General features: G+C 60.9%; 1 protein-coding gene across 4 annotated transcripts; it reads right to left on the bottom strand.

Annotated features, from left to right (window-relative positions):
• Positions 1-7: 7 nt before the first annotated feature.
• On the bottom strand, positions 8-27,983 carry SLC38A8 (solute carrier family 38 member 8). 4 transcript variants are annotated; one of them, XR_015244630.1, is made up of 14 exons: positions 27,274-27,894; positions 20,360-20,441; positions 19,816-19,910; positions 19,383-19,573; positions 17,898-18,096; positions 14,694-14,835; positions 13,481-13,582; positions 11,391-11,448; positions 7,166-7,280; positions 6,228-6,375; positions 5,879-6,087; positions 5,149-5,200; positions 696-1,358; positions 8-133 (listed from the first exon to the last, which is right to left on the bottom strand). XR_015244630.1 is itself a non-coding variant. In XM_086688804.1 (13 exons), the coding sequence occupies exons 3-13, from the start codon at positions 19,853-19,855 to the stop codon at positions 2,644-2,646; spliced, it is 1,350 nt and encodes a 449-aa protein (XP_086544930.1). In that variant the 5' UTR covers positions 19,856-19,910; positions 20,360-20,441; positions 27,274-27,894; the 3' UTR covers positions 2,542-2,643. The 4 variants fall into 4 exon arrangements, 3 of the variants coding, with proteins under 3 accessions (XP_086544930.1, XP_086544931.1, XP_086544932.1); XM_086688804.1 differs by lacking the exons at positions 8-133; positions 696-1,358 and adding an exon at positions 2,542-2,737; XM_086688805.1 differs by lacking the exons at positions 8-133; positions 696-1,358; positions 27,274-27,894 and adding exons at positions 2,542-2,737; positions 20,917-22,202.
• Between the last annotated feature and the right edge of the window lie 15 nt (positions 27,984-27,998).

Raw genomic sequence — 27,998 nt, 5'->3', positions numbered from 1 at the left:
AGGACAGCCCCAGGCCAGCTCGTACCTCCATCGGGGGGGGACATCAGAGGGTGATGGCCCAGCGGGCATTTCTCTGATGGCATCGTGTCCTTGCATGATGATGGTTGAGGTGACAGTCCTATGAGGATCACATCTGTACCAGACACAGGTCGAGATGAAGATTATCGTCCCCAGTGGTGTTTTGCATCACCCCTTGAAGGGCCCCAGTCTCTTCTCTCTCGGCACTGTCAGTCCACTTCCTCCCTGTTACCCTTTCCTGCTTTTCGATGAGCCCGAGGATCCTATTTCTTTTCCCTTGGCTGCTAGGAAGCTCACTGTTCGCCTAGTCTCAACCTAGGTTTTCTGGAAATAAAACTACCGTTGCCCAGGTCTCCCCACATGGCTGCTGTAGATACATTATCGCCTTCTCTTTTCACAGAGCCCACTTGGCATCATGCCAGATGCCCACATGCGATTCATAAACTCCCCCAATTTTGACATCGCAAATGGCAGAGCCAGCACTCAAAGCCAGTAGTCTCAGTCCAAAGCCAGTTCACGCGATGCCCCCCTTTTATGGTCCTACCCTCAACCGACCACACTTCGTTCTTCTCAAAGACTCCATGAATGGCCCCGCCACGGCCCCAGCCTTCCCGGCCACCGCCGCAGCACTTTGGGGAAGCATCTAGGGGACCACTGATCGATGACTCCATTCTCACCGCTGGCTGTGGGGCACTTCTGCCGCAGCACCTTGTCCTGGTTCCGTGGCCACCGGACCCACGGTGTGTGGCAGGGTGTGTAGCTCGTCGGAAGGCCCGTGTAGGAGACGCTGGTGCCCCAATTACTGGGTCAGAGTCTACACATGCAACCAGGGCGGAGGAGGCAGCAGGTGCATCCTCGTCCTGGGGCTGGGTGGATGGGGTCACACCCCCTTGGCCACTCGGGAGTGTGCACTAGAAAGAAAGTGGATGGTGGAACGTGACCCCCCCCACCCCCGAGTTGGTCCCGACCCCAGCTCTGTAGCTCACAGGACAAGCAACCTGGACTTTTCCAAGTCTCAGCTGCCTCCCCCTGTAAAATGGATGAATTTGAAAACATTATGCGACCTCAAAGGAGCTAGACACGGAGGCCGCTATCGAACGAGTCCATTGGTACAGAACGTCCAGAAGGAACAGATCTGCAGAGACAGCAGATTCGCGGTTCCCGGGGCTGGGGAGTGACTGCTAATGAGTGCGGGTTTCCCTGGGGTGACAAAAACGTCCAGCTGGTGATGGCTGGACAACGTTGTGCCTCGGCTAACACCCACTGAATCGTATACTTTGCAAGGGTGAACTTGACGGCAGGTGAGTTAGAGCTGAAAGCAAATCATGCAGGTGGACAGGCTGGAAAAAAACACAAAAAGGGTCCTGGCACCACTGGCCAGGGACACATCACACGACACAGCAGAGCCCGGCCCACTGCCTACCCTGAGGGAGAGGTCCTCAAACGTCGGCCCCTCCTGGATCTGGCCACAGCCAACCGCCGGCTTCCGGGAGACGTCCCAAGGCAGAGGGAGAGTGGCCCGAACGCAGCGACCTCCAGGACACCCCAGGTCCCGTAGAGGGTCAGTGCTGGCAAGCACAGCGACCCAGGAGCACCTGGGCCGCAAGCTGCCTCTCCCCCCACCCCCGTTCCCCCGACCCTGACCCTGGGGCAGACCTCTGGGCCCCTCGCCCTCAGCCACAGGCATGACACCCAGAATTGGCGGGGGGGGGGGGGGGGCCGGGAGGGAACCGCACACAGCTCACTGGGTTTCCAGGCTCTTTGGGTCCAGCCAGAGGGAAAGGGACAATCCCTGGGACCCTCCCATCGGAGTGTGGGCCAAAGCAGGGCTCCCTGGGCCTCAGCCCCTACTTCTGTTATGAAGTGTGTCTCTTAGAAATATTAGGTTGAAGTCCCCACTCCTAGAGCCTGTGACTGTGACCTTGTTTGGAAACAGGATCTTTGCAGACCCTAAGGAAGTAAATTCAGATGAGGTCATCCTGGACGAAGGTGGCTCTAATCCAATGACTGGGGTCTCATACGAGGAGAGAAATCTCGGGGCTCCTGGGTGGCTCTGTCGGTTAAGCATCCGACTTCGGCTCAGGTCACGATCTCGCGGTTCGCGAGTTCGAGCCCCGCGTCCAGCTCTCCCCTGTTAGCGCAGGGATCCTCTAGCCGCCTCCCCTCTACCCCTCCCCCACTGGATCTCACGGTCTCTAACTTTAAAAAAAAGAGACTTGGAAGGACACACAGGGCAGATGACCACGCGGGAAGGGAAGGCCAAGAACCGCCACGGATGGCCAGCCACACCGCAGGCTGGAAGGGGCAGGGGATCCTCCCCGATAGGCAGCGCGGTCCTGCCCACACCTGCATCTCGGGCTCCCGCCCCCAGACGGTGAGGGGACCCTTCTGCCCTTCGAAGCCCCCAGGCTGTGGTCCTTGTCAGGGCGGCCCGAGGACCCGAATCCGCCCTCCTCGGCATTGCGCCCGAAACCCTCTGAACCAGCAGAAGCCCAAATGAGCAGCCTCAGGAGGCAGAAGGTATCCATTTCTCCAGCATCTTTATGAGGCAAGGACACGGGTCGCACAGCTGGACGCAGGCAGCTGCACCAGGGCAGCCATGGGGCCGGGCCGACCCCCTCCCGCTCAGAGGAGTTCCAAGGCGGCTGCCACCGTGCTCTGCCCGAAGATGAAGGTGCCCACGAGCACGGAGACCACTCCCCACGCCTCCAAACAGCACCTGCCAGGCCAAGAAATACACATCGAGCACGCTCTCCTCCGGAGCTCTGCACAGACAAGCCAAGTGCACGCCGAAGGCTGATCACACGAAGCCAGGAGAGCCACCAAGTTGGAAGAAAAACCCATGGTATTCCCCCCCCACCTGTCGGGATGGGTTTCCAAGACAAGGGGAGAGAAGGGCCCCCTGCGATTAAAATCACTCACTGCCTCTGTTAATTCCGTTCCTCCCCTGGGGGAGGGAGACACCTTTCCAGTCCCTTCCCTTTGGGGGCAACGGGAGGAGGGGCATGAAGCCCCCCCTAAAAACGATGAAGGAGAAGAAAGCCCGAAGTCACCCACGATGGGGACAGCGGCTGGCCACGGGGACAGAGGCGGTCGCCCTGACAGCCACTGAGGCCACATCTGCAAGCTTCCCGACGCACCAACAGAGACCGTGCAGACAAGGAAATGAAATTCCTACAGACAGCAGGGCGGCCGGACACATTTATGGCCCCATTAACAAAGGCCACAGGACCCGATGTTACGGAAAGATGGTCTCCAGCGAGACAGAATCGTGAACGCCCCCAATACGGAGGTGGGGAGAGCATGGGGAATGTTCTCGGGCCTGCAGGCTCCTAGAGCGGTTCTGAGGGATCAGAGGCCCTACGGCAGCTCTAGAGTTAAAAATACCTTCAAAGCCCAACAGTAAAAACTGTTGTGAGCCTGGATCAAGGCACAAAACAGAAGCAGCAGGGCCTTCAAAGACCACTGCCGGGAAACAGCCGCAGGTAGGAGGCCCCAGACCATCGCGGCTGCCCCAAGCCCGAGTCAGGTTCAGAGACATCCAGAAAAGCTCTTCCCCCAGAAGGGAAGGAAGCCTTGCCCACGGCTGTGGGAAAACCAGGCCGGGGCTCGATGAGGCGGGAGGGAAGGAGAGAGAGACACTGGCCTCCGGGGGGGGACCCAAGCCCCCGGCTGCTGGAACACAGGAGCATCTGTCCTGGGCTGAATGGCAGTCCCCAGGATTCGTGTCTACCCCAAACCTGTGACCGTGACCTTATTTAGGAACAGGGTCTTTGCAGATGTAACGAAGTTAAAAATCCGGAGAGGAGATCATGCTGCGTTTGGGGTGGGCCCTCAGGGCAGTGACAGGTGTCCTTATAGAAAGGCGGCACATGGCGGGGCGCCTGGGTGGCGCAGTCGGTTAAGCGTCCGACTTCAGCCAGGTCACGATCTCGCGGTCCGTGAGTTCGAGCCCCGCGTCGGGCTCTGGGCTGATGGCTCGGAGCCTGGAGCCTGTTTCCGATTCTGTGTCTCCCTCTCTCTCTGCCCCTCCCCCGTTCATGCTCTGTCTCTCTCTGTCCCAAAAATAAATAAAAACGTTGAAAAGAAAAAAAAAAAAATTAAAAAAAAAAGAAAGGCGGCACATGGGGACTTGAGGCAGAAGAGCCCCAGAGGGGCAGAGATGGGGGTGAGGCAGCCACCAGCCAGGGACACCTGGAGCCACCAGAAGCAGGAAATGGCAAGAACAGAAGCGGCTCTCAGAGGCTTCAAAGGGAGCCTGGCCCTGCCGACACCTTGACTGTGGACGTGCGGCCTCGGCTGAGAGAAAACGCACTTCTGCTGTGCTAAACGCCCCGGCAAATGTAGGACGGTGTCCCTTTACCCGCCTCGGCCTCAGTTCTCACATCTGTGGAAGGGAAGGAAGAGCCACACAGGCCCCTGCTGAGGTGTGGCAAACCCGTGCATGCACTCTCTTTCTCGGCGGGGGGGGGGGGGGGGGGGGGGGGTCAGCTGGGCCCCTCAAGGGCAAAGGACAGGGCCCCAGTCATAGCCCAGGCCACCCTGGAGACGAGGGCCCTCTTCTGGGAAAGAGCGGGAGCCCCAAAGCCTCTAACCCACATCGTGGAGCAGGGAGGAGGCAGGCGTGAGGCCCGGACCCAGTCAGCCCGGGTTGAGTCCCAGCGCCGCCCTGACTTGTCACGTGCCCGCGGACAAGGGTCTACCCCCTCGTCTGTAGGATGGGTATCCTGGTATCGTAAGGAGAGGACTGAGGGCCGGGCACTGAGCAAGGGTCCAGCCAAGACCCGCTACCTTGCAGACACAACGTGTTACCCTTCCGGCCACACGGCCTCCGCAACGCAGGGTTCCGCACAACAGGACCCGCCTGTGCCGCAGCTCGCGGCAGAGACGATCACCCTCTGAGGGCAAGGGAGGGCTGAGCAGCGGTAGCGTGTGGGCGGGCCCCAGTGTAGCTGGCAGGGGTTCGATTCCTGGCTCGGACACCGTGTCACCGTGGACAAGCCAAGCCCCGTGGCCTGTTGTTTGTCTCACCGGCAGGACGTGACCTCCGTGGGCCCTGCCACGTTCCCATTCTGCTCCCTCTGAGCCCCTCAAGCGCCCACACTGCCACCCTGATCTGGGGACACTTACCTGACGCGTGCAGCTACAGGCTGGACGTTAACGGCACAGATGAGGCACAGACCTGCAAAGGACACACGGGGCCACTCCAGCTCTCCACTGTTGAACCCAGAGCGGCCCGGAGCTCGAGAGCCCGTCCCCACGGACCCAGCTCACCATCCCCCTAACACCTCGGCCCCCCTGAGCCTCTCCGACGACAAGCCCTGAGCGCCGCCTCCTCTGGGAGGCCCCCCGGGCTCCCCAGGCTGCAAAAAGCCTCAGGCCTCCTTGACTGGAGCTCCAGCCACCCACACGGGGAAGGTTTTGTACGAAACCATCCACCTCAGAGACCGTGTTTGCCTCCCAGGGGACCAAGACAAGAAGACGACATTCACAGGGCACCTTTGAACCGCATAAATTTCACGTGACCAGAAAGGTTAAAAAAAAAAAAAAAAGAAAAGAAAAAAAGAAATCCCACAGTGCACGGTGACACCGGAGACTGGACAAGGTCAAGGCTGACCCGGCACTCCCTGCGCCCCGCCCCGGGAGGCCGCTGGGCCTCTATCTGACCACCTGCAGGATGGGGTGATGACAGCACTCCCAGCGGGTACGCCCATGGAGGGTCACGAAGACGTTTAACTCAAGGCACATACAGTCCACGGCCCGTGTCCGGTCAGTAAAGCCTCTGCGGGGCTCCCACCCTCCAGACCCTTGAGTCCCCGGCGGGGAGACCGGGCAGAGCCGAGCCGAGCAAGGGCCTCACCCGGGAAAATGAAGATAAAGAAGGAGCTGATCCCGCCGATGATGCCGATGATCTCGCTGAGGTCGGGCAGGAGCAGGGCCATGGCCAGCGTCACGGCGACCCACAGGACGGTCAGTGGCACCCGGACCCACGGCCCCGAGGGCTCCGCCAGGGCCCCGGGCCCACACGCCAGGCACCAGCTCCTCCTCCAGAGATCCTGCATCACCGACCTGAAGGCCACACACCACGGGCGGCTCCAGCCCCGCGCCGGCCCCCACCGGGCGCCGCTCCCCAAGGACCGCGCCGACCCTCCCACGGCTCAGTCTGGAGCAGGCACCGACATACAAGGGCCCCGCGGGCCGGACCTCACCTCCCCAGGAAGAGCGCAATGGGGTAGACGGTCACGATGGACACTCCGAAGAGGGCCCGGGCCACGATGATGACCACGTCATCGCCCGGGTAAGACATCAAGATGTCCGCAGAAACTTCTGCCCCGAAGGTCAGGAAGCCGTAAACCCCTGGGAGGCGGAGAGGGCGGAAGGCCGGGGAAGGGGGGCGGATTAGAAGGGCGCCGTGCGGGCGGGAGACGTGGACGGAGGGCACAGCACGGGGAACGCCGCGGACAGCGGGCACTGCGTAACACGGCAGCCGCGTCCCCGTGCTGTCCTCCCAAAACTAACGGCGTCGTGGGTCAGCAAGCTTCCTGGGTGACCATGGTGGGCCCCAGGGGCTGGCACACTGCAGCGGCCCAAGGGCTCCCCGGGTCAGGGGCTCCAAAGCCCTGGGCAGGAGGAAAGCAGCCAGCCAGAAGTCGGCCTGGGCCTGAGACCCGGGCTGTGCCACGGGCACGCTGTGTGACCCCTGAGCAGGTCCCAGCCGTCTCTGAGCCCCACTTCCGCGCCCCTCGGAGACTCTTCTGCCTGGAACCCAGGTCTGTGGGCACCCACGTCCGTCAAAGCCACAAGGGCGTTTTGTAAATCGCTACCCAGAGATCATGCCACGCGCCGGTCACTACCGTCCCATTGGACACCTGTGTGGCAGGGTGTGGAGCGTACGAGCAGGGTCTCAGCTCTGCACGTCTAGCCGGGGGGCCCTGCCGGACAAGCCACGGGAGCCGTCTGAGCCTCAGCTACTCCTTCTGTGAAATGGGGACTTCCCAGGGGGGTCAGGAGTAAACGGGCGAGGGCTGTGACACCTCCCGGACCCGGCACGGCGCGGCGGGCACGCGGTGAGCACTCCTCGGGCACACGTGATTCGGGGTCTCCCGCGCCCCCTGCCCAGCTCCGCGGTGTGCTGGTGCTGCCTTACCTGTCAGCGAGTAGACGAGGCAGCAGGCCAGCAGGGACAGCACGGAGACCAGGGCCCAATGGGAGAGGCTCCGATGGGTCATGCTGCAGTAAATGGACACCCCGGCTTCGTGACACTGCGAGGCAGGGGCGGGGCTCAGGGGGCGCCCGAGGCACCGGGAGCCACCTCGAACGTCTCAGGGCCCCAAAGCACAGGAAGCCACCCACGGGTCCGCCGACAGTAGGAAGTCTAGCAGGGAAATCGGCAGACGGTCACCCGGGAAATATGACACAGCCCTGAAGGACGAACACAACCTCACACAGGACGGCCTCGCGGCCGGAACGCTGAGCAAGACGAGAAAACGTGTTTCCGGGGACGTGAAGTTCCAGTTACAAGTTAACCACCCTGGGGCAAGGGTTCTGGACTGCAGCGCCCTTGACATCAGGGCGGGGGGGGGGGGGGGCTGTCCTGTGCGCTGCAGGATGCTGGGCAGAATCCCTGGTGGGGACCCACTGGACGCCAGGAACACCTCCGCCCTCATTGTGACAACCAAAAACATCTCTGGACATTGCCCAATGGCCCCCTAGAACTGCTCCTAGTCGAGAACCACCGCTTCCGGTGACAGAAGGGGGCTGCTGTGGAGCAGGACAGGTCACAAGGGAGCTTGTGGGGGTACCAGAAACATTCTATTTTTTTTCAATGTTTTTATTTATTTTTGGGACAGAGAGAGACAGAGCACGAACAGGGGAGGGGCAGAGAGAGAGGGAGACACAGAATCGGAAACAGGCTCCAGGCTCTGAGCCATCAGCCCAGAGCCCGACGCGGGGCTCGAACTCACGGACCGCGAGATCGTGACCTGGCTGAAGTCGGACGCTTAACCGACTGCGCCACCCAGGCGCCCCACCAGGAACATGCTAGATCCTGACTGGGCTGAGGGTTGCACGGGGATAGACACAGCCATGATTTATGTGTTTCACGTATACTTAATAATGTCATGAAGAGTTTGAAATATAAAACACCTATGGCCAACGTCAAGGACTTTATTTACTTGGGGCAGGACCTGGGCAGCGGCATTTCACCAGCAGCCCAGGAGACCCTGACTGCCACGCAGCCGGAATTGAGAGGCAAGACTTTATCTTGATGCCCCCTATGGCTTCCAGACTGTTCTATGGTTCCTTCCACACATCAGCCTCTTTACTCCCTTCCGATCAAAACCAAACACGCAGATCACCTCCTCCTGCCCACTCTCCAGGCTGCTAGCCACGCCTTCCTCACCCACTGAGCTCAGTTCACCTCTGTTCCTCCTGGCTGCCTCAGGACATTTGCTTGTGCTGGGTCCTCGACCTGGGATTCTCTCTTGGTACGGCCAGCACCTACCCTTACTTTCAGAAAGCTCTCCCCAGCAGGACTGAGCCCTTCCCTGTGTCCCTCCCCTCTCCTCCCCTCCCGAGCACTTCTGGGTTTGCTTGTTCAGGACCTGTTAGCTACATGAGGGCGAGGACCACATTGGCTTCGCTTATGCCTCTGAGCTCAGGCCACACACAGAGCCCGGCCCACAGCTAAAGAACGTTCCAGGGGGACTCAATTACACACCCATTAACCCACCCAGCAAGCAGGAAGCCTCCCCCACCCCCGGCTCCCCAGCACTCAAATGCTTAATAGTCCCACTTGGTGCCAGTGTGAGATGCCAGGTAGTCAAGCAAACATAGCTCCCCCACCTCGTGGAGCATGATGGGGAGGGGCACGCCCTCGGGAGGGGTGGGGGGCACACACAGTCACTCCCCAACTCCCCTGCAGGGGCCGCGTCCGGGGGAGACTGAGCGCACACACCCTTCCCCCAGACACTCCTGCCCCAGGCTGCCTTGACCTTGCAGGAGCCTGCTGGCTGCAGGCTGGCTCAGCCAGGCCCTGGGGGCTTTATCCTCAAGGGGAGCCTCAGCCAGGGGAAGCCAGGGGACCCAGGTTCCCGCCTCCTGTACCTACCCCTATGGCATTTCTCAGGTACATCCGCATGGCTCCCAGAACGGCCCAGACCCCATGACAGGGGGTCTCCCTGTCTCCCCATCCCTGCTCCCGAGTACACACCAACCCCCAAGGCCCACAGACTCTGTGGGGTCGCCAAGGATGCCACGCGGCAGGGGTCTCCAGGGCACAGCCAAGAGCAGGGGTGGGGACGAGACGCTCGGCTGTGGCAGGATATCGTTCAGCCCTCCCCCCAGGTTGTCCCAAGACCCCTGGGCCGTTTCTCCTGCTTTTACACCAGCTTTTACACAGCTCCCAAGGACAGGGCCGCCCGGCTGGGACAGGGGACAGGACAAGGGCGGGGATGGCACTGGCTCTCTGCTCCCAGGGCAGGAGAAACGGCAGGTGGAGGAGCACACTGGCCGGGAAGCACAAACAGGCCACACGTGGACCGGCTGAGGAGCGGTCTGCAGGCTGCACTCGATCTGGCTGACAACCACCCCGCAGCCACAGAAAGGGGAGCAGCCAGAGGCACAGGGCCCGACAGGGGCGAACGTGGAGAGCAGCACGCTGGGGGACAGAAGCCGGGCCCAAGGGACCCCCTCAGAATGAAAGGCCCGAAGCAGATCCGCAGAGAGACACGTGGGTGCCGGGGCGTGGGGGCCGGTCGGCCACAGGTACAGGGCTCCTTTCGGGGCGCCGCCAGCGTTCTGAGGCGCCTGCGGCCCACGAGTGAACTGTTTGCCACGGGACTTAGACCTCAATACGGCTGTTTAAAAACAGCAGCCGCGGAGAAGTCCCGGGGTGGCAAGCTGGCTGGGAGCTGAGCCCGCACCCCACGTCTGCCCCTCCACGGCCCTCGCGCTGCGCTGCAGGCTGGACGGGGCGCCCCGCTGCTCGCTCGAGGGGGCGGGGAGCGGTCCGGCCAGGTCAGAGCTCCTGAGGCCAACAGGAGACTTGCCCTTCCCGCGCCACCCCTCCAGCAGGCTGCCCCTCCTCCTCCTCTCTCCCTCTTCACCCTCAACTGCCCTCCGCCCCCACCCCCCCACCCCCAGATCCTGGTCTCCTCTGGCCTGAGCCCCACCCCCACCCTGCGATTCTCCCAGCTCTTCATCGCTGCCTCCCGTGTCCCTGGAAACCGCAGCCCAGGCCCCGGTTGCTAGGAGAACCGGCTGACGGAGCCGAGGCAAAGGTGAGGGGAGCAGCCCTCGGAAGCATCTGGAAAGCGGCCCCCGCGGCGCAAGCCTGCCGCACCATATGGCGCCCGGGCGCGGGAGAGAGGGATGAAGGCCGCGTCCAAACCGCTGACAACAAAATCGTCGCTTTAGCTCTTTGAAAATATGGGGCGTGCGAGAAGAAATGGGAGACGTGCCTGCGAGCGGCTTGCTGAGCCCCAGGAGCGATATTTCGACTGATTTATAAAGAGGATAAATGGAAACGTTCCAGGGTTGTTTTTTGTTTTTTTTTTTTTTTTTTTTTAAACGATCCTCAAAGAAAACGCAAGATGGAAAAAAGCACAAACAGGAGCTGGAGGACAGAGGAGGGGAGGAACAAGTCAGGCGAGAAGGCACAGCTGTCGGGCCGAACACCGCTTGCCCCTGCGAACTCGGTTTTACTTTGGGACCCGTCTGGGGGTGTCTGGGGGTGGCGGGGGCGGCTGTTCTGCCTCCACTGCACCCCTCTAACACCATGGTGGGGGGCACCTACCTCACCCCTGCAGCTCTCCCGCCGCCTCACCCCTGCCTGCGGCCCCCTCCCTTCCCAGGCTCTCTAGCTGAACCCGCTCCCTTCGCCCGTCGCCTCCCACAGGTCGGCCCACGGTCACCCTGTGCCACTCCGTCACAAGCTCCCCTTTTGCGCCCGGTACGCCTCCCGGCCCCCGAACGGCTCCTGAGTCAGGATCTTTCCTCCCCCAGGCACCAGGGACAGGAGCCACCTGCATCAAGACGGTCTGTCTAAGCGGGTGGCACCAGGTCCCCAGTCAAGGAGATGGCCCCGGGAAAATTCGGCAGAGGAGGGAACAAGCTCCGGAGCCCCACACGCTGCCCCGGACCCAGCAGATGTGCTGCTGGTGTCGGCAGAGGCCGGGCGCCCAGGTTCAACAGCAGTTCACCCCTCACCGAGCCCAGATGCCAACCGACACGCACAGCCTCCAGGAGACCGCCTACCTCGCCCCATAGCGAGTCTTCCACCTTCTTTCCTGACACAGGGCCACCCTCTCCCAAGGGAGCAGAGTCACCACAGCCCCCCAAGCCACGCACCTCCACCCGCACGCTGCCATTACCTGGAACCCGAAGCAGATCGTAGGGAAGACACTGAACACGGAGGTCCAGGAGGAGGGGCTGCAAACGGACAAGGACAGGGGTCTGTCACAAAAAGTTCGACTCACAACAACCACCACTTGAGGAGGGGTTTTAAACAATACCAGGAAAACGTAGCTGAGCCGGGCTGTGAGACAGGCTTTTTAATTACCAGGAAAACGATGCATGTGGCACACTGCATCTTCTAAAGACACCCGTGCTCACGTTTGCTAAGTTGACCTTCTCCATGGAGGACAGGGCTAGAAGGAATTCTCAACTTTCCGTTCCCATGGAGGTCGGGGGCGGGGGCACTGGCAGCGTCCATCAAATCCAATAGGGCAAGGATGGCTTGACCGCCACCCAAACTGCCTGAGAGGACAGAGCCATACACAGGGCAGAGCCTTGAGGTCCGGCCCCCCTCAGGGGCCCCCAGATGAGGACCCCCAGCTCCCTTTGACAAGCTCTGGGTACCAGCCTCTGGCACCTGGGGGGACATAGTGGAGTGAGATATAAGCAGCACCTGCTGGTGTTGGTTCCCCCATCAGCTCCGGCCCACTCCTCTCTTCCCCTTCTCAGAAGAACTCTCTTCCCTGGGCCCAATCCACTGGGACCCTGGGCCCAATCCACTGGGACCCTCAGCCCCTTCGTTCGCCCTCATGAAGCTCTCGTCCCATCACCAGCAGCCTCCGTGGCTAAATTCAAAGCTGGGACTCAGTCCTACGTGACCCAGCAACAGCATTTTGGCGGCCGTCACCCCAACCTTCTTGAAATTTTGCTCACTGACTGCTGAGGCCCACTTTCTATCCTCCTCTGCGCTGGGTTGACTAACATCCCCCCAGGTTTACATCCATTGGGAACCTCAGAACAAAGCCTTGTTTGGACACAGGTCTTGGTAGAGGTCATTAGGGAAAACGAGCTGAGGTCACATTGGAGTGGGGTGGTGTCGTTACCAAAAAACACAGACACAGACAAGGGAAGGTCCTATATGATGGAAACAGAGACAGAGGGATATAACCATGTGCCAAGGGATGCCAAAGATCGCCGGGGCCACCAGAAGCTGGAAGGGGCAGGAAGGAGTCTTCCGTCGAGGCGCTAGTGAGCGCTCTCCCCCCTCCCCCGCCCCGCCAGAAGCTAACCCATTCTGCACCTTCTCCTTCCTTCTCTTCTCCCAACACCTCCTCCTCCCGTCCCTGACCTCCTGGTGCCGGACTGAGCACCACTGGCTCAGCGTACCGTTCTCACCCGGGCTGGTGGCCTCAAATGCCCCCTCGGGGCCGACACCCACGACCTTTCTCCCTCCAGTCTGGACCCCTCTCTGACCTCCAGACACGCAGGTCTGACTGGCCACCTGATGTCTTCATCGGAGGTCTCAGAACCGCCTCTGACGTAACATGTCCCCACGTGACTTCCTCCCCCTGCCCCTGTCTCATCCACCCCAGGAAACAGCACTGCCACCCTTCCAGAGCTCAAGCCCAAAGCTCAGAGTCGCCCCAGCCCCTTCTCTGCGGTCCTGCTTCCAATCCGTCGGCCAGAAGAGGCCACGAAATTCGTGGAGCCTGGCGCAAAATGAACACGCTGGCACCTTGTTCGGGGAAGAATTTCAGGATGGCGAGGTGCCCGGCGGGGCTCAGTCGGTTAAGCACCCGACTTCGGCTCAAGTCACGATCCCGCGGTTCACTGGTTCGAGACCCGCGGCGGGCTCTGGGCTGACGGCTCGGAGCCTGGAGCCTGCTTCGGATGCTGTGTCTCCCTCTCTCTCTCTCTGCCCCTTCCCTGCTTGAGCTCTGTGTGTGTGTGTGTCTCGCTCAAAGATAAACGTTAAAAAAAAAAAAAAAAAATTCAGGATTGCAACAGCAGGCCATTCAGCCACATGCAGGGCCCTTCTGGGTGACTGCTGGTCACGTGCCCGTGGAGGTGGCCCTGCCACGAGCAGATGTGATTTCAGCCCCGCAGTGGCTTCCCAGCAAACCCCAAGCCCTCGGCACCACGCAGCATCTCTGCAGGACAGCCCCTCCCCACCCCCACCTCTTGGCCTCACGCAGGAAGCCATGAACGGCCGCCCCCTCACACTCACCTCTGTGCGGGGCGGGGCTCACGAGCAAGGCCTTGGGTCCCGGTATAGTACTGCACCACGATGACCAGGGCCAGGTAGCAGGCGGCCAGGGTGCCTAGAACGCTAACGCACACGGAACACGGCGTTAGGTGTCTCCACGGTACAGCCACCCCATCACGGGAACACCGGCCCCACCACACGCAGCCCGGGGTGACACAGAGCACCACCTGAGGGCCAGGGTGGCCCACGCCGACTAGGTGTCGGGCAAGGTCCCCACTGCTCCGAGCCTCGATTTCCGTGTCTGTGCCGTGGGGACAGCGCGAAGGCTGTCTGAGGCCCAGGGGTCAGAGGCGTCGAGCTCCCGACCAGGCCGATACCCGTCAGGTCCAAGAGCTTCGGGAGCCCCCATCTCTCCAACAAGACAGCATTCCGATGTGGCACCCACGCCGGGACGCCCTCGGCTCGGCCACACCAAAGCGGGGTGCGCCCCTGACCTTGCTGACACGATAGGAGAGCCAGGCAAGGGCTGGAGCCCAGAGGGGACCTGGGTCCCCGCGTGCTCTGTCTCCATTCTAGTTCTAAGGTGAAAAGTCTGTTGGCGTTCACGACACAACAAGGGAAGGCAGGTTGCAAACTAAGGTGAGTCCTTTCGCCAGGCTTTTTTTTGTTTTGTTTTCCGAAAGTATGTATAAAGGGGCAGTTTTAAGTCGGCTAAGCTTCTGACTCCAGCTCAGGTCACGATCTCGTGCAGTTCGTGAGTTCGAGCCCCGTGTCCGGCTCTGTGCCGACAGCTCGGAGCCTGGAGCCCGCTTCGGATTCTGTGTCTCCCTCTCTCTCTGCCCCTCCCCTGCTTGTGCTCTCTCTCAAAAAACAAATAAACGTTAAAAAAAAATAAACCCAAAACACCTCAGACCGCAAGGTGGAACCCAAGTGTATATCTGGGGTCTCCCCGTGCCTGTGCACATAAACCATCTGTAATAATGAAATCACAGAACAGCAGCCACGTCAATACACGTTCTTGTTTATCTCTGTTTTCTATCCCGCGTACGTGCTACTTGGGTAACTGTCCCGCTTTTTTCTCTTCTCCAAAAGGGGAGGACCAGAGCTGGCCACCCCCCTAATCCCTGGCAGAATGAACCCCCCCGCCCCCACCCCCCACCTGCAGACACCGGCACAGGTGGGGACCCTGGAATGGAAGCGTCCACAGCCCCGCGCCCCCCCCCCCCCCCCGTACCTGGTGTACTTCTGGAACCCGATCTCGCGCGGGACGGACAGGGGCAGGATGACCAGCACGGAGAGCAGGGGCAGGGTGAGGCGCTGGTCCACGCACCACGGCTGCGGGGCCGGGGGGGCACTGGGCAGCAGGAAGCCACACACTGAGGGCAGAGAGGGCAAGAGGGCGGGGACTGCTCAGAGCTGCGGCCCCAGCACCCCCCAGGCTCAGAGCCCCAGCCACAGGGGTCCCTGCTCCCGGGTGGGCCGGGGCAAGGAGCCCCACCTGTCACGTGCCACCACGGGGGCAGCAACCTTGCCGCAGATTCATTCAACAGCCATTCGGTGACCTTCTGCTAGAGGGGCCGCAACAAGGAAGAAGCCAAGTGGCCTGCCCTTGAGGCACCTGGGCCCTAATCCGCTCATAAAAGATGCTTTTCTGTTTGCTCATGAGCCTGTCGGGGGGAGCTGGTAATGAGAGCCGGTAAACGTCCCCCCCTGATAAACTCCCCCCCCCCAACAGTGGCCCAGAGCGACGGCTTTGTCACACGCCAGGGACTGGAGAACCAGGGCAGGGCTGAGCCGGCCAGTTCTGCTCCGCGTGGGACCAGCTGGGGTCACGTGGGGGTGCGTGGATGGCCCACGGGTAGGCTGGTCTGGAGGGTCCACGACGGCTCGACACTGGGTGTCTGGTGGGGACGCCTGAGCCCTCCCTGCAGTCCTGGGGTCTCTCCCACAAGGACCCTCCAGGAGGCTAGGCCGGGGCAGCTGGGGGCTCCCGAAGATCCCGGAGGACACTGCCTGTCCGCTTAAAGGCTGGGCCTGGAACGGCACCACGTCACATCTGCCATAGTCTGCTGGGCCAACGTGTCTCAGAGCCCATGCTGATGGGGGCAAGGGACACACACCTCCCAGCCTCCCACCAACCTCTCAGTAGGGGGAACGGAAGAACCCAGACTGGGGTTCCCCCCCCCACCACAATGAAATGGAGAATTTGAAGTTGACAGAAGAGGCAAGGCCCGTGGGGGAGAGGAGAGAATTGGGGGAGGAGCAAGATGGCCTGGGGCTCGGAAGGGGGGGGGGGGAGGATGTCCCTCCTCCCAGGTCCCCACAGCCCTGCTGCGGAGGGCTGGGAGCAGAGAGATGCTTCCCGGCCCACTTGGGGGCGCTTGCTGTGCTGGACTGTGACCCTTCTTTGTTCACCAAATGCAAGCCAGCCACGCACAGAAGCCAAGACCTTAACCGAGTAGCTTGTTTCTACCGAACCTCTGGAAGGCTGGGGGGGGGGGAGGGGCGGTCCCAGGGTCCCACCCCGAGGTCACTCTACACAGGCACCAGGCACGAGAGCAAAGCAAGCATTCCGGGCCACAGACGCCAGGGGAATGCACGCACCCAGAGGTGCACGGAGACCTCGGGGAGTGCCAGACCCACATGGCCTCTGGGAAGGGACACAAGCCCCACTTTTGCATCTAGATCTCCTCAGCCAGGATCCCAGCTTGGACATCTGGGCTCCAGCAGCCCCTCCTGAGCCCTCAACTTTCTAGAACATTCCTTAGTGTCTTTCAGCACCTGTTACTTCTCTCATCGGTACCCACTGCACACAAGGACACCAAGCACCCCAACCGCCACGGGCACCCCCAGTCTTTATTTGGCCCTCCTGCCAAGAAGCCTGCAGAGACAACACATCCCCAACCCTCTAACCACTAACACACAAGCACACCCCAGGCCATCTGCCCAGAGCCCGTGGAGGAGGTCTGCGTCCTCAAGGTTGCTCGGATCACTCCAGCTGCCCTCTGGTGCAACCACCTCTGCCCAGAGGTGGAACCGGACATGACCTCCACTTCACACCGAAAGGCAGGGCACTTCTGTGCCCCTTTTATCCACCGGGAGGTTCAGATTCGCCAACCTCCATGCTTTTCGGGATACAAGCACCCCCCCAAGACACGGGCACCTGGAACCTCGGGACCCCTAGCACTGGGGGCCTTTGGTTCAAGTGACAGAAGAAATAGCAAAACAGACGACCAAAATCCAAGCGTATCGCTAACCACTTTCCAATTAAAAATTGCAACACTCCAGTTAAACACGGAGACTGTCGAGATGATTAAAAAAAAAAAAAACAAAGAAAAAAGCGAGACCCAACTACATAATGTCCACAGGAAACATATCTGAAACTCCCAAGTTACCTTTAGGTTCACAGTCAAAGACCCGGGGCGGGGGTGGGGGGGTGGTGGGAGGAGGGGGAGAAGCCAGGCAAACACTCAAGGAAGCTGGAAGGACTAGACGCGTGGCAGAGAGGTTGGACTTGAAGGCAAAGTACTACCAGAGACGGGAGGCGACCTTTCACGATCCTCAGGGGACAATTCACGGGTGGGAGCCTGCCAACAGAGCTTCGAGCACCAGGAGGCCAAAATGGACAGAATTCAAGGGTCAAACACACCAACCTGCAACAGCTGATTTGCACGCTCGCCTTTCACCACCTGAGGGAGTAACTCCATTTGGAAAAACAATCAGGGAGGCTCGGGAGGATCTCATCCAAGCCGTGGGGCACCTAGAGCCGATGCAGCATTCTAGAACACTCCGCCCAACTGCACCAGGCACGTCCCTGAAGGGCCCCCGGAGCGCCCACCAAGACTGATCACATGGGGGCCCAGAGCAAGGCTCCGAGGCCAAAGACTGAAACCACACGGAGCGTGTTCTCCGACCGTGGCACAACTAAGGCAGAAACCAGAAAGCGATCTAGGAAACTCCGAAGTGGAAACTGAACCACACAAGCATCAACACCCGTGAGTCGAGGAAGAAATCCCAGCAAGAATTCGCAAATACGCTCAATCGAACAAAAAGGAAACCTATCAAAGCGGGCACAATGTGGCTAGCAGTGTTTGCAGGGAAAAGGTCCACGGGGGACGAGAAGCCAAGGGGGCCTGGGCTCAGGCCTGGACGTCCATCCCCAGATTCAAGGTGTTACTGGCTCGCTCTCCAAAGGGACTTCTCTGCAGTTGGCTTGGCTTCCCCATCTGTAAACTGGATTGTCCCCGCTAGACATCCGGCACGGCCCCTCCCCCTCCATGACTCCCAGGGTGCTCATTACCACTCCTTCTGCCACGACGTAAGGAGCTCAGGGGTGGCCTTGGCCTCTGCTGTCCCCCCAAGGCCCCCCCGTACCCACATCCCGCTCACCAACCAGAAGCCCCCCGGGGGCGCCCCCCACTCCTGTGCCAGTACTTACGCTTCTCCAGCTGGTCCCCAATCACCCTGAGGAAGGCCACGGAGATCATGAGCAGGTTGATGATGAAGCAGGCCTCACACAGCTTCCCCAAGGCCGGGCCACACAGCCCTCCAACCACACCCTGATAGGTCGTCTGGCCGCTGACAGAGGCAGCATAGCCCAGGATGACCAGCCCGCTGATGAGAAAGACCAAGGAGACCTGCGGAGCAGGACCGTGGGGCCAGGGTGACCCCCAGCCCACCACCCGAGCCAGCTGCCCCGCAGGCTTTTTTTTTTTTTTTTTTTTTTTTTTAGTAGGCTCAGGGCCCAACATGGGGCTTGAACTCAGAACCCTGAGATCAAGAGTCACACATGCTTTACCGACCGACCCTGCCAGGCGCCCCAGACCCTTGGGACTTTGACATCACTCTCCACCAGGTCTGTCACCCACACAGGCCACCTGGAGACCAGGGACCTCTACCCAATGTGCTACCAGGCCCACCCCTGCCCAGAGATCAGAGCCACAGGGCAAGCGATCGTCGAGGCCTCTTGGGCTGTATGTCTCTGCACCTGGGATTCCTACTATCCTGCCCCAGTTGGATATATGAGATCTCAGAAACCCAGAGAGTCTCAATTACTCTCCTAAAATCCCGTGGGTTGTGGGTTAAAAGAACACACGTATCGTTGGAAGAGATCCGACCGATCCACCCGTACAACCCTAACCCGTCAGGACTGAGAACCCACCACCGTGCCCCGGAGCTCTCTCGTGTCCTGTCCCCCAAAGAAACCCCTGCCCTATCGTCCCACGGTCACCTATTTTCATAGGGCGGACACTACGCAAGCTAGGACCGGGCAGTTTCCCGAAGGACAGAAAAGGCCCCGTGGCCACGATCAGCTGGCCGCCATAAAAAGGCAGTTAAAGATCACGTCTGTGGACCAGCTCCCCACACAACTCAGCTGTTGCTATCAGCTGCGGAAACAGAATCTTCGCAAATAAAATGAAGCTGTGCTAATTAGCGGCCCTTCTCCGCTGGGGCCGTCCAGCCCTGGCCTTTCTAGAAGGGAGTTCAGGCTCCACATGCAGCTGGCAGGACTGGCTGCACGGCTGTGACGGGGCGGCGGACCAGGCCGAGTGTGGGGTGGGGGGGGTGGGGGTCACAGCATCTTACACCCAATCCGACCGCACGCAGGGCTCAACTTTCAGCATCGAGCTGTAACCAGCCGGTGAGAGGAGCCAACTGGCCAGGTGACCGCCTGCAGATGATCACTTGAGGCAGGCGCCTCCCCACCCCCCACCCTCAACAGCCTAGGGGTGCTCGCCACTCGGGGCTGCGGTGGGAGGACCCCGTCCCGCGGCAGCTGAGCAGAGAGCGGACGCCAACGGGAGTCTCCAAAGGGGTCGTTTCTACAACAGGCAGCTCCCCAGGAGGGATGCTGAGGATTCCCCTCTGGATCCCACCCCAGGAGACCCAGCCCCGCCCCAAAAAATGCTCCGCAGGTGCTTACCAGCTCCACCAGGAAGGCGGGGGTCACCCCACCCGCCTTGTGGAAGGCCCAGGGGAAGTTGAGCAGGCCGGCCCCCAGCGCAGATTTCAGGAGGATGAAGACAGCGCCCAGCGAGGACAGAGAGGGGCTGGCGGCCGCGGGGACCGGCTTCTCCGAGAGGCCTGGGCTGCCGGCCGTCGGTTCCTCCATGGCTAGAAGCAGCAGGGAGGCAGGGGGGGTGGGGGGGTGAAGAGGCGCAGTCCTCACACTGCCTTCCTGGCTGTGACTGGTCTCACTCCCCAAATCAGAGTCACCCATCTGTCCCAACGGCCCCACGCCACGGGCTGCCTCGTGCTGCCCTTTTAAGTGACCCGCTCCCAGGCCCCGGTTTATCCTCACCGGGGGACCTCCTACCCTCCTCTCCCGAGCCTCCACCCCAGCCCCTCACCCTTACCCCCAAATCCAGACTTCAAGATCAGATAGTTGTCAGCCATCAGGGACAGGGCTCAGGCTCGCTCCAGCTGGTTCAGCGGCATTTCTTGGGCCCCACTGGTGGAAGAAGGAAGGTTCTAGCTGTGCCCGAGGTGGGGAGATGATTCGGGAATTAAGGGAGCTCTAGAGAGCACGTGTTGGGGTCATGTCTCAACACCAAGGGGAACAAGGACAAGAGGTCAGAGCCATCGGTCCCAAGAGCTTGCAGCGCTCTGCGACTGCCAGCCTGAGGAGGGGGTCTTAAGGCGCCCTCCCCTCCCCCACCCGGGTGAAGGCCCCTCCCAGGAGGCGGGGCTTTCCTGGCTGCTGAGGGTCTGATGGAGGGCAGCTGGGAGAGCAGGAGGGGCAGGCCTGCACCTGATCTCAGTCAATGACCTGGGCCCAGGATCCCTCTCTGAGGCCCCCCAGTCTGAGGAAGGGGGGCTTGGTTAAGAGCTCAGAGCTCAGCTAGACCATGTGATCTCTCCAAGCCTAGTTTCCATCCACAAAGGGGTCCGCGTGCCCACCTTGCAGCTCGCCGTGGGCTGTGGGGCCCGCTGTGGACTCAAGTGCGTGCAAAGGCCCAGGCAGTCAGCAGGTGCTTGGCCCCTGAAACGAATGTGCACGTGAATCGCCTGGGGTCTTGTCAGAAGGCAGATTCGAATTCACTGTCCCCTCGGTGGAGCCCAGACTCCACATCACTCCCGAGGTCCGGGGAGGCGGGCGTTGCTGGTCTGGGACCGGACGTTGAGTAGACACCGCTTCTCCGACCTGCTGTGCTGTCCGCTGAGATGGCAGAATACAGGAAATTGTCCCCTTCGGGAAAACACAGGTCCACGAAGGTCACATCCGGAATTCTAACGTGAACCGGCTTTACTCCTAGCACCCGGGCCTGAGTCCCCTTGAGGGCGTGTGACAACTCAGGTTGAGGCTGTGTGACAGACAACCCAGCGGTTTCTGACTCCATGGGTCTGAGAATCTGCATTCCTACCCAGCTCCCCGGTGACGCGGATACAGCGGGTGCAGGGACCCCCTCTTAAGGACTGCGGCTTTCAGTTAACCATCTCCGGAGCCAGAGCCTCACCCGATCAGTCCTTATCTGGCAGACACCAGATCAGCGCCCAGGGCTTTTTCTCCATGTGGTTTCCAACGGTCTCCATCCCCTGACCGTGTCACCAGCAGACTGTTGGTCTTTGCAGGCTCCGCGTAGAGGCGTTGAGTGAGCGTTTGACCTGCTGAGTGGCAGGCGTGGATGCGAAAAGGCAGCCGGGATTGTGGCCCAGGAGCGCACAGCTGGACCGGCGCTCACCGAGTGAGCGATGCTGGGAACCGGGCCCTGTAGCCGGCGCTGGGCGTCTCACTGGGTCCCCCACAGCGAATCCCGAGGGGGTGACACCATAGTGCTCGACACAGAGCGGGCAGTGAGCTCAGGCAGGTGGAACAGGGGGCTCAGAACGGGCCCGCTGGCAACTGACCGGCCCGGGGTTCAACCCTGGCTGCGTCATCCCAAAACCTGCTTCACCCCGCACCCTGCCTGGCTGCCGGCGCCCAGGACGGGAAGCACCGAACCAGAGAGTGAGAGTAGGATTCCAGAAGAGAGAAAAAGGCGTGACTTCCCCCACACAAGGAGCCTCCTGAAGCTGCCATAACAAACTCACCAGCTGGGGGTCTCAAAACTATGGGAATTTATTCTCTCCCAGCAGGCCCGCCCTCCCTCCAAAGGCCCCAGGGCGTGATCCCTCCTGCCTCGTCCAGCTCCTAAGGGCTCCAGGCGGTGCTGGGCTGGTGGCCCCGTCCCTCCGGGTGCCATCTTCCCACACCTGCCCCGTGTCTGGGTCCTCTCCTATTCGTGGGAGGACACCTGTCCTGGGATTTGAGCCCACTCACACATTCCAGAATGATCTCATCTCGAGATCCTTTCCTCACTGCACCTGCAAAGCAGAAGACCCATTTTCCAGATAAGATCACATCCACAGGCTCTAGGGCACACTACTCAGCACGACAGGGGCCACCCTTCGGCACACTGCGCCCCATGGGGCTGGGGCCTGAGTGCGTTCTCATTCGACGCACGCAGACTCACAGCGAGTCAGAGGCGAAAGACAAGGGCTCCGTTCTGGAGGAAAGGCCGACGTATGAAGAGACCAGGACTAGACAAATAGGGTCCAAAGAGTAGGAGAAGTGACCACGAGGGGCGCCTGGGTGGCTCAGTCGGTTAAGCGTCCGACTTCAGCTCAGGTCACGATCTCGCGGTCCGTGAGTTCAAGCCCCGCGTCAGGCTCTGGGCTGATGGCTCAAAGCCTGGAGTCTGCTTCCGATTCTGTGTCTCCTTCTCTCTGCCCCTCCCCCATTCATGCTCTGTCTCTCTCTGTCCCAAAGATAAATAAACGTTAAAAAAAAAAATTAAAAACAAAAAAAAGGAGGGGTGACCACGAGACCCCAGCTGCAAGAGGGCTCCCTGGAGGAAGGTGAAGGGCAGGGGAAGGGAGGCATCGGAGGAGCAGGGAGTCCCTGTGTGAAGGCTCAGCTAGGGGCCCCGGGAAGGCCTCTGGGTTCTAGGGGGACCTGGGAGAGGCCATTCTTGCTGGACCAGGCGTTTCAGCCCCACCTCTTCCCTGTGGAGGTTTTCCAGGAGCGCAGGGAGGTCATCGGCCCGGCCCGATGGGGAGGATGCCAGGCACTGGCGGGGGGGGGGGGGGGGGGGGGACGCGGCAGGTGGAGGGCGCAGACCAAGCCGTGTTGGGGCTCAAAATCTGCATAGCTCGCACCCTCCGCCCACATCCACCCCGAGGCGCAGGGAGAGATGATTTAGCTCCCTCCCTCACCAGCGGCTGGCTTTGTACTCCCTAATCTGGGCTCTGCGAGCCTGGGGCACCTCCAGGTCCCTGCCTGGATACCTCATTAGCTGCCCATTAACGTGCATGACTTAGAAATTGGCCACCGGGCTGTGAAATTCCACTCGAGGAGGAAAACCTCTTAGTTCTGAAGCGCTTTGATACTCGCTCTCTGCCGGCCTCCCAGGGCTGCCGTGACCTTTCTGGGCTGTGGAGAGGCGCCCTGGGGGCCCCATCTGTGTGGGCGGGCGGCTCTGGAGCACAAGGGAGCCAGTGAGGTGGCAAGCTGGCGCCTCCGTGGGCCAGGCAGGTGGCGGCTCTGCCCGGCGCCCACGCACGGGAGCGCCTGTCATCAAGGGTTGTTCTCCAGGGTCCAGCTCCTTCTTTTCTCCACAGAGTACGGGCCACATGACAGGTTCAGAACTTGAGGGAGAGAGTGACCTCGCTTGTTTCCCCAGACCCGTTAGAATGTTCTGGAAGACAGATGAGGGCAGGTCCCAGGAGCCAGAGTCCCTGGCTCCCTTTGTGCACTGGTTCTGTGGTCTGGGCCTCGCTGGGACCACTGGTGACATGGGATCACAGCAGATCCCACCCTACAGGGCTGTTCTGGGGATTCCTGAGAATTCTCTGTGCTCTCGGCACAGGAGTGAGAGATGTGTGTGGAACGGGGCGTGTCAAACTGCACCATCGGTACCGATGTGTCTTTACCTCGGCCTGATTCTGGGCTTCTGGAACAGCGTTCTGAACCCCGGCTACACGAGAATACTGGAGGAACTCTTCACATGGCTCAGGGCTTCGGATGACATTGGTCTGGGCTGTGGCGGGCATCCGGGCTTCCAGAAAGCTCCCCAAGAGCTGCTGAGGCACGTGGAGGAGCTCGGCTCTGGGCAGGCAGGGTCCCTGTGTCACCTGCGCTCCTGAGCCCGTGGCCCCTCCTTTCCCCCACCGTCTGTGTGTCTGTCCCTGGCCAAGGGCAGCACCCTGGGCGGGGTGAACCCGCTACTGGAAAAGGCCAGGAAACGGACTCTCCCCGGGAGCCTCCGGAGCGAATCAGCGCTGCCCACGCCTGACTTTAGCCCGTGAGACTGATTCTGGCTTTCCCGCCTTCAGAACCGCAGGAGAAAATGCTTTGTTTTCAGCCACAACTTTGCAGAAACTTGTTACCGCAACAACAGGAAACGGGTCCACCCGGCACCCCGGGCCCTGATGGCGGCGCCCCTCAGGCTGGAGGTCCGTGGACCCCCGCCCCACGCTCTTCCGCAGAGTGGAGGCTGGGCCTCCAGGTGACACAGGGCCCAGGGCACGGCCCTGGCAAGTCCTGCTGTCCTGTCCCCTCCCTCTAATGAGGGGCCGATCCCAGAATCTGGCTCTGGGGGAAGGGAGGGAACGGCACCCTGCCTCTCAGCCAGAGGAGGAAGTGCCCGGGGGGGGGTTCAGCAGCCAGACAGCAGGCCGATGGCAAGGGCAAGGCGGTGAGGAGGGCGCCCAGCCCCTGCAGGGGCTCTGTCATCGGGTTCTGACCCCTGGGCCCATGCTGACGCTGGGGTCTGGACGGCCGGACGGCCTCTCCCAGCCTCCAAGCCAGGGGCTCCCACCTCGCCTGGTACCAGAACCCCTTGGGGAGACGTGGGGGTTTTGGTGGTTATGTCACACACACACAAGCCACCACCTTAACACCCTCAAGCGTGCGGCCAGGTGGCACTCCGTATACTCACGATGTTGTGCACCCATCACCACCACCCCGTTCTAGGACCTTTGTCCCCCAAAGGAAACCCCTTTACCCATCAGCGGTCCCTGCCCCCACCCCGCCCGCTTTCTGTCCCTGCGTTTGCCTGCTCTGGAATCACACAATTTGGGGCCTTCGGTGTCAGGCTTCTTCTGCTCAGCAGGGCGGTCTCGAGGCTTGCGATCAGTACGCTTCATTCCTTGGCGTCCGGGCGGGTCACCTTCTGCTCCTCGGCAAATCTGCGGATGCACCTCTGGCTCATCTGCGGCTTTTGGCGGTTGGGAGTCGCGTGGCTGCGGGCTGCCACGTACACACTTGGCTCAAACACCTGCTTGCGATTTGGTCGGGTCTACGCCCAGCCGCGGGAGAGCCGGGTCATATGCCAGCGGTTCACCTTGGGGAGCTTTTAAAACTCGGGCCGCCAACAGATGAAACCAACATCCTGTGTGTTAATATCCGCTTATGTGGGTAGTACCAACCGTTAAGAAAAAAAGCAAGAATTTTGCTATTTCTCTGGATGCTTCTATTTAATCTATTTATGAGAATCCCGGACTCCATTTTGTGTCCAGCAGATCTAAATCTAAGTAGCACCCCCATCGTTACCAGGAAGTGGGCATCTTTCCCGCCATAGGGAAAGGGGAAGGAGCCCTGTGTTGAGGGGCCTCAGGCCCAGGTCAGAGCTAGGCTTTGAACACTGGTCTCACCGCGGTTTCCTCACCTGAGAAATGGCAGTGACAGCATCACACGGTGCTGGGACCCCCAGGTGGCACAAGGCACATGAGACATGGGCCGGTGTGGCGTGCCTGGTGGCTCAGTCGGTTGAGCGTCCGACTTCCGCTCAGGTCATGATCTCACGGTTTGTGAGTTCGAGCCCCGAGTCGGGCTCTCTGCTGTCAGCTCAGAGCCTACAGCCTGCTTTGGGTTGTGTCTCCTCTCTCTCTGCCTTTCTTCCACTAGTGCGCGCTTTCTCGACAATAAATAAACTTAAAAAAAAAAAAAAAGACACAGGCCGATGCCAGGCGGGCGGTGAGCACCCAGCAGACGCAGGGAGTGCACACGTGGCCGGGGCAGGTGCCCTCGGGGCCATCGTGCGCGGAGCCTCCTCCTGGGGGAGCACTGGACGGTTACAGGCAGATGCAAGACCTCAGACCCTCGCGTCCCTCACAAAGGTGGGGCTGAGGGTGGCGCGGGGGCACCCAGCTGTCCCCATTTCCACTCCTGTCACACGACACCTTCAGGGTTCCTGCAGACAGGGCACCTGCCTGGCTCCCAGGAGCTCGCACTGTTAGGGATGAACCTGCCTCTCAGGGCCCCCAGGGCCCCCTGGAATCCCAGGTGTATCTGTGGTCGGGTGAGCTGACTGCTCGTTTTTATTGTTTTAAAGGTGTAGGTGTTCTCTGGGACAAGGAGAGCTCACACCAGGGCAACGAAGGGTCCCCTACAAGCAGGGAGGCGGCCCAGCCCGGGCCCACAGCCATCACGCACGTCTGTCACCACGGGATGGTCTGTCGCTGACCACGCCTGACACGCCTGAGTGCCACTCAGTGAGGAGAGGGCCCACAGCGGGGAGTGGCCAGGCGGAGCTGGACTCCACGCGGCCTGGGGCTACGGCCAGGGCTGCAGCTCAACACCTGCGCCAGGTGGGGACATCCTCTGCAGGACGTGCCTCCGGGTGGACCCGGCCATCCCCAGGGCAAGTGCCTGATGAGGCCCCTTCTAGGGGAGGGCGTGTTTTCCGGGCCCCCATCAACTGGTTTTCTCCAGAGGTTCAGTCCCTTTCTGGATAAGCGCTCCCCCATGAAGAACTCTCTCTCAGCTCAGCACCCCCCCATTCGTCCCCTGCCGTCCACACCCCCCCTCCCCCCCGCCCCCGGTTCCATCCAATGCCTCTGCGTCTGGTCATCCTCCCTGTGTGTCGCTGTCCCTGACGGGAGGCGCTCAGGCTTAGTTCTGATCCTGATGCATCAATGGTGTGTTTCTGGGCAAGGCACGGAGCCCCTCTCCAGCTGCCACTGCCTCTGTGAGGTGGGACCCGCGCCACCGAGCCCCCAGCTGTGCCTGGAGAGGAAAAATGAATGCACAGCGAGCCTGGCACACGGCTCCCGACGCCACCCCTCTGGCTAGCAGACCGGCAAGCACCCACCTTCCTTCCTTCTCCGTTACACCTCTATCGCAGCACTTTGGGCAGGCAGATCACAGAACAGCGGACAGTTCCTGGGCACCCCCATCCACGCCCAGAACTTCAGGATGCTACGAAGCCACCCTCTATCTGAAGACCCGCCACGGTCTTCATGTGGTCACTACTGAACTTCACTTTGCCACGTCAGACCCCAGGCGGGTTCCCTGCGTGGAGCTCGTCCCTGAGAAGCCTGGTGTGCTAACGACTCTTCTGTTTGTGACTTGGTCTCAGTGTGCGGTCTGTGTTCACGCCTGTCCGATCTCTGTCCTCCTCCTGTCCTGTCCCACCTACACGACCCCGCGCCCAAACCTAAACTGCACACGTGTGTGCCCTGATACGGCTGTGAGAGCGCTCAATGCTGGGCTGCCAAGGTCCACCCCGTCTAAACGGGAGAGCCAGCCCCGAAGGCCAGGGACACATGCGAATGCCGACCTCGAAAGCCAGGTGAGGGATCCTGGCGCGAACAGGAGACGCTGCCAGATCCAAGTTCCATCTTTCAGGGATGAGACCTCCAAGTCGCCAGAGACAGGTGCACCCAAGGCCTTCAACCAGCGTGGAGATTAACTGTCCCAGCTCACCGCTCTGGGGTCTAGAACTTCATTCCACAACCACATTGCCATTGCTGTTAGGAGAACTTTGCAAGAGAGATGGAGGAACAGCCTAAATCACAAGAAATTTCTCTAATTCAATCATTTGCCAACATACTCCAGATTTCAGGCTTCCCTGGAAAAATCTGAAGATGCGCTGTCCCTGAGACAAGGCCTGGGTGCCCCAGCCAGTCCCAGCTCCCGCAGCCTGCTGTCTCACGCCGAGGCCACGTGCTCATTCGGAGGACCTGTTGTCGCAGAGGCCTGCGGGATGAAGATGGGCCACGGGCCAGCCCTCACGGTGCGAAGGAGCAGGCGGGGAGCCGTCCCTGCCTGTGGAGGACAGGCGGGGGACCAGAAGCCCCATGACAGACCGTGCACAAGCCCCTTGTTCTGATGGGCCGACGCTACCCTCTGGTCACTGCTCGCCTGAGGACACAGGCTGCCCTGTGCGAAAATGCTCCCGCCCCGGGGGCTGCTTGGGGCAGAGAGAGCTTGGTGGGGCCCTAAGCAACGCCTCCAGTCTTGAGGCAATAGCCACAGAGTGCAGTTAAGAACTGCAAGGTCACCAATGTGACCTCCAAGGATGGCCCGTCACAGGGAGCACTGGGCCTTAGTGACTCCTCCCTCAGCCCTCGGCCTGAGCCTTATTCTTCCCAGGACCTCCTCGGCACCCTGATGCCACACGGCCTCTACCCTTCAGGTCAGCGCATCCTCACCTGTGACGTGAAGGCCGAGGTCAGCCGGCTGGCACCCAGAAAACAGACCAGACAGGCAAGGGTTAAAATCAGCAGGCTCCCTTGGATTGGGCTCTGGGTTCCTACAAACGGCACCTGGCGGGTA

Source organism: Puma concolor, chromosome E2, assembly GCF_028749965.1.
Source record: "Puma concolor isolate L17-30 chromosome E2, mPumCon1.1.hap2, whole genome shotgun sequence".
Taxonomy (NCBI): domain Eukaryota; kingdom Metazoa; phylum Chordata; class Mammalia; order Carnivora; family Felidae; genus Puma; species Puma concolor.
The sequence above is the reverse complement of the archived record's forward strand: the minus strand, read 5'-3'. Positions and strand labels throughout refer to the sequence as shown.

Excerpts from the sequence above, each read along its gene's own strand:
- SLC38A8 (XM_086688806.1), bottom strand. The coding sequence starts at position 19,855 with ATGGCTGACAACTATCTGATCTTGAAGTCTGGATTTGGGG. Across the intron at positions 13,583-14,693 it reads GGGTTCCAGAAGTACACCAG|CGTTCTAGGCACCCTGGCCG; the intron begins GTACGGGGGGGG and ends CGTGTGCGTTAG. Across the intron at positions 6,376-7,165 it reads CCTCGTCTACTCGCTGACAG|GGGTTTACGGCTTCCTGACC; the intron begins GTAAGGCAGCAC and ends TCCGCCTCCCAG.